At 58.8% G+C, this 4586-nt stretch overlaps 1 protein-coding gene across 1 annotated transcript in view; it reads right to left on the bottom strand.

The window, feature by feature from the left end:
• The window catches only part of FDXR (ferredoxin reductase), a gene marked incomplete at its 5' end in the record, with an annotated part of 6812 nt that overhangs the window by 1924 nt on the left and 302 nt on the right, over positions 1-4586 (bottom strand). The window contains 6 exons of the mRNA XM_010080400.1: positions 202-401; positions 1037-1121; positions 1340-1447; positions 2780-2881; positions 3402-3515; positions 4043-4165. Of these exons, the coding sequence (XP_010078702.1) occupies positions 202-401; positions 1037-1121; positions 1340-1447; positions 2780-2881; positions 3402-3515; positions 4043-4165 (732 nt within the window). The remainder of the gene's footprint in view (positions 1-201; positions 402-1036; positions 1122-1339; positions 1448-2779; positions 2882-3401; positions 3516-4042; positions 4166-4586) is intronic.

Genomic DNA, 4586 nt, shown 5'->3' with positions numbered 1-4586 from the left:
TATTTGCTAGGAAAGGTATCTGCTCCCTTTTGATGGGGAAAGGCTCTTGTCAGTGGCACCAGCTCCCCTGAGAGCCTGCCAGTGGCCCTCCAACCAGCCAGGGAACACAGAGCTGTCTTTGGAGAGGTTCCCGAGGACTGCAAGGCATCCTGCTCCATCCCCAGCCCTGCTCAGGCCACACCAGCCCCCCCGAGCCCGTACCTCCAGGCGGGTCAGGGCCATGCGGACACCCCTCGCCCGCCTCCCGTCCGCGGTGGGCAGCACCTCCTGGGGGCTGCGCTGGAACTTCAGCCCCCACTCCCGGGGGGCTGCTGCCTGCGCCTCCATCACCTTCTCCCCAGGCTTCTCCAGGGCTGTTTTGATCATCAGCTCTGTCAGTCGCTTCCTGGGCCTGGCGGCATCTAGGAAGAAAGCGAAAGCTTCAGGACAGGAACCGCAGCACTGGCCCCTGGGACACAGCACTGAGCCAAGGCCACGTCAAGGCAGTTTCAGGGGTGTGTGACTGTCTGTTCAGTTTGTCATGCCAATGGGAGCCCAGGGCCTTTGAGATGACAAGCTGCAAGTCAGAGGGACTGGAAGAGCTCCTGAGGCTCGAGGCCAGTGGGACACAAATCACAGCCGACGGTTTTGCTGTCTTGCTGGTGCTCAGAGGCAGCAGCCCGTGGAGAAGAGCAAGTCTTGGACCTGGTGGGTTTTTTCAGCTCTGCAGGAAGCTCTTAAATCAACAGTCTTGGGATGTCTTCTGCAAGGTTCCCCCAGCCCTCCTGAACCTCCTGCCCCCATCACTCAGAGCAAGCATCACTCCCAAGCAGCAAAGTGGTTGCACAAGCAGAGAAACAGGCTGTTCCCTTGTCTTTGCATCCTCCTAGAACCCTGAGGATGAGCTACATCACGGTCACCCGGCTTTCACACGCCGTGAGTTAAGCACAGGGAGAGAGTTTCTCTGATGCACGTTCTGAGCATCTCCAGGTCACTCCTGGACGCTCGCCTGTCAAGGTAAGTCCCTGTCCGGAGGAGCACTGCACACTTCCCTCACCTTTAACAGCATTTTCAAGGCCTGTGAAGTCAGCAGGGTTCAGGACAGGTCTGGCACCGGGCAGGTTTATCATCTCCCGCAGCTCCTGGGAATTGCAGGCAGGAGGATGTTACCTCGAGGACGGAGCAGTCACCCAGCAGCCCCAGCCCCCTTCCCCAGCAGTGCAGGCAAGGAGCCAGCAAACAGGTGCAGGAAAGATACCTGGGTTCCCCACCCATCCCTAAACCACCTCTCCCCAGCAGGGACCAGCAGCCTGGGGCTCAATGCTGGGCAACACGGCTGCCCCAGCACCCCCAGCCTCACCTTGATGGTGAAAGCCACCTGGAGAGGTCCCCTCCTCCCCACCAGCCAGACACGCTTCACCTTGCTGCAGGCGAGAGCTGCCAAGGAGCCGGCAGTGATGTCTGTCTTCTGCAAGAGAGAGATGAGGGCAGGGCTGGAGGGAGCTGGGGGGAAGGCACAGCTTCTGAAGGTGAAAAATCCACAGCAGGTTGTGCACGCAGAGAACCCAGCAAGGATGGGAAACGAGTCATCTCCCTTTGCCCAGAGCTATTTGCACAGCTGGTCCCTCCTCACCAATGTACTTTCCGAGGCCATAATGCACCAGAGGTAACAGCCAGCACCCGGTGAGATTGCCCGGGGGGATCCACCCAGGCAAGTTCACCCTGGGGCTAACGCAGCAAAGCCTTCCAGCGATCTCCCTTTTGGGGTCCCTGCAGATGCTGTTGGGTGAGTTCCCAGCTCAGGACATACAGGCACTTGGGTGAAACCCGTTGCAAAGCCCAGCTCAAAGCACTGCCTGCCCACCCCAGGCAGCTCCAAGCACAAACACAAGTGTCATCAGGGCTCGATCGATGGCTGGCATCTTGCAGCAACCACACGCTCCGTGTCAGTTGTGTGTGTGTGTATCAAGACTGCAAGAAGATGTTTTCCAGAAAAGACACAATGGGAAGGACACCAGGTAACCAGGATAAACCAGTCCAGACCAATATTCTTAACAGGAAACTGCCTGTACACCCTGGCACTCACTTCCAGGGCCACATCCTTCACAGCACTGCCTCCCTGCTGGCTTTAGCCACTGGTTAGCAGTGCCTCCAAGTTGGGGTTTTTTAAAAATTTAATTTAGATATTAATACAGGAACTTGTTGCGCAGCTGTAACAAGCCTCGTGGCATTGCTCTAGGAGGGAGAGCCTTTGCTGCCAGCATCTGGGGCAGCAGCTGTGCAGAGCAGCTGGCGAACACCAGCTCCCAGCTGTCTATAGGGGAGCACGGCAGTGGGAGGGGGTCCCCCCCAGCCTGGACCAGCCACCAGTGTGCCCAGTGCTACCAGCAGGAACCAGGCTCTTGCCCTCAGCTGCAGTAGGAAAAAAAAAAAAATCTCAACAAGAGAAGCTTCTAGTTTGGTGGCAGAAAAGGACAAGCAGCTCCTCCTTTGCTTCTCATAAGAAAGGAAAGGAGAAAGCTCAATTGCCAGTGTTTTAGGTTCCAGCCGCCCAGGAGGCAGCAGCAATCCCGAGAGCCCTGTGGTGTCACCCACGGCATGACCGCAGCCTTCCACAACGCCCCACAAACTGTGAATCCCCAGGGTGCGCCCAAGGGGCCACAGCCTTCCCTGGGGAAAGATCCCAAAGACAGGAGAGTCTGAGGTTTTGCTGAGATAAGTGGGAACCTGCACCCACTCAGCAAGGACAGAACCTGGGTGCCAGGCTGGCTGTGTGGTGTGGAGAACCCCCTCGACTCACCCTGAGGAGACCCAGCGGGGACAGGAGGATCCGGGCGATGTCCAGCGCCACATTGCCATGACCCAGGATCAGCGCTGTCTCGCAGCTCAGGTCAGGCTTCAGCTGAAGGGAGAGAAAGAGCCGTCTGTGAATGAATCCCCCCAGCCTCCATGATGTCCACCCCCTCGGACTCGCTCCCACCACCCCAATTCCCTTCCACCCCTTTGTGCCCCAAAAAGAGGGGGTGCAGATGGGGAAACTCCACAACAGCCTCCTCCCTGAGCAGATACAGCACCACAGCCGCTCTGGGCACCCCAGCCCATCCCTCTCCCCCTCTCCCTGCAATGGCATCTCTGGGAGCAGGACCTATTTCAGGCAAAAAACCTCCCCAAGCCAAAGCAGAGCATCACTCCCTCCAGGTTCCCATCTGGCCTGGCCAAAACGTGCTGCCAAGCCACAGAGCCAGCTAATCCGCTCTCACTGGTGTGCAAATTGTTCACATTTCTACCATCTAAGAAGGATTTAACGTGGTGCTTGCTAATCTTTTCCAATTGCGGGCCTCTCGGAACTTAATCCGGAGCAGAATGCCTGTGTTCGGCCGCAGGACGGGGAGGAAAGGCAGGGAACGCACGGCGGCACTCACATCCCGGTTCTCGGGCAGCCCGTTGTACCAGCCCACAAACGCCCGAGCTGAATAAACGCCGGAGAGGTTCTCCCCTGGGATCCCCAAGACCCGGTTATCTTCGGCACCGTAACTCTGAGGAGGGAGCAGACACAGTCAGAGATGTCGCCGTGGGCAGGGTTCGACACCAAAACACAAACAGCCCCTTCCAGCTGCTGCCAGGGACCCTGCACGGCCACCAACCCCTCCCGAGGGCTGGGACACTCAACGGAGGAACTAACACAGCCTGAGCCCAGGGGCTTCACCCACCCCATCCCTGGAGCTCCAGAGCCAAACTTTACCTTCTTGGGCCAAGACAGAGCATGACAAGCTGAGAACTGGAGGGACAAATCCATGATGGGCTGGAACAGGCATTGGCCATGCCAGGGAAGAGGTTCCTCAACCACTGCCCCTCACAGCGGGGTTTCAGAGACCTTCCTGCAAGGCTTTGGCCAAGCCTTGGAGCACTGGAGCTCGCCTGAGGCTGGGCAGAGCTCACCAGGGCAATAGGGAACCCAGAAATCCCCACCCAAACCCTCTTCCTGAGATCCCAGCGGGGAACAACCCAGGAGACCCTTCCCATGATTTTGGGGAGCAGCCCTGCTCCGAGGCGTGGTACCCACCAGCACCACGGCGTGGTACGCCTGCCGCAGCTCCGCCACCGTCACGTCCCTCCCCACGGTGACATTTCCATAGTACGCGCAGCGTTCTGAGCGCGCCGTCTGCGTGAAGGCGTTGATCACGTTCTGCCGAGATCAAACACAGCTACGTTCAAACCCCAGCCGGGGCCAAGGCCTGCTGCTGATGGGAGATCCCCGTTCCCGTCCCCCCCCAGCCTTGAGATGCTTCTCCCCCTCTCCGGGTCAGTTATTCTGAGACTCTTATCTAACGACAGCCACCGATAATTCTCGGGGAGATAAGCACAGCTGGGACTTGGCACTCAACGCCTCTCACCTCAACCCCTCCTGAAACCCGCTGGCACAGGGCAAAACCCACCCATGCTCCTTGCTCTAAGCTGGGCTGACCAGCGCCGGGAGCAGCGCTTCCCATCACCAGCCCCTGGTTCTGACCCGCTGCTCAGCACCCTAATGCCAGGGGTCCCACGTCACCCGGCCGTGGCCTTGCTGGGTCTCAGCAGGGACAAGGAGGGGACCTGGACCTCTCCAG

Source organism: Pterocles gutturalis, unplaced genomic scaffold (assembly GCF_000699245.1).
Source record: "Pterocles gutturalis isolate BGI_N339 unplaced genomic scaffold, ASM69924v1 scaffold14589, whole genome shotgun sequence".
NCBI lineage: Eukaryota > Metazoa > Chordata > Aves > Pterocliformes > Pteroclidae > Pterocles > Pterocles gutturalis.
This window is presented reverse-complemented; position numbering and strand designations above follow the sequence as displayed.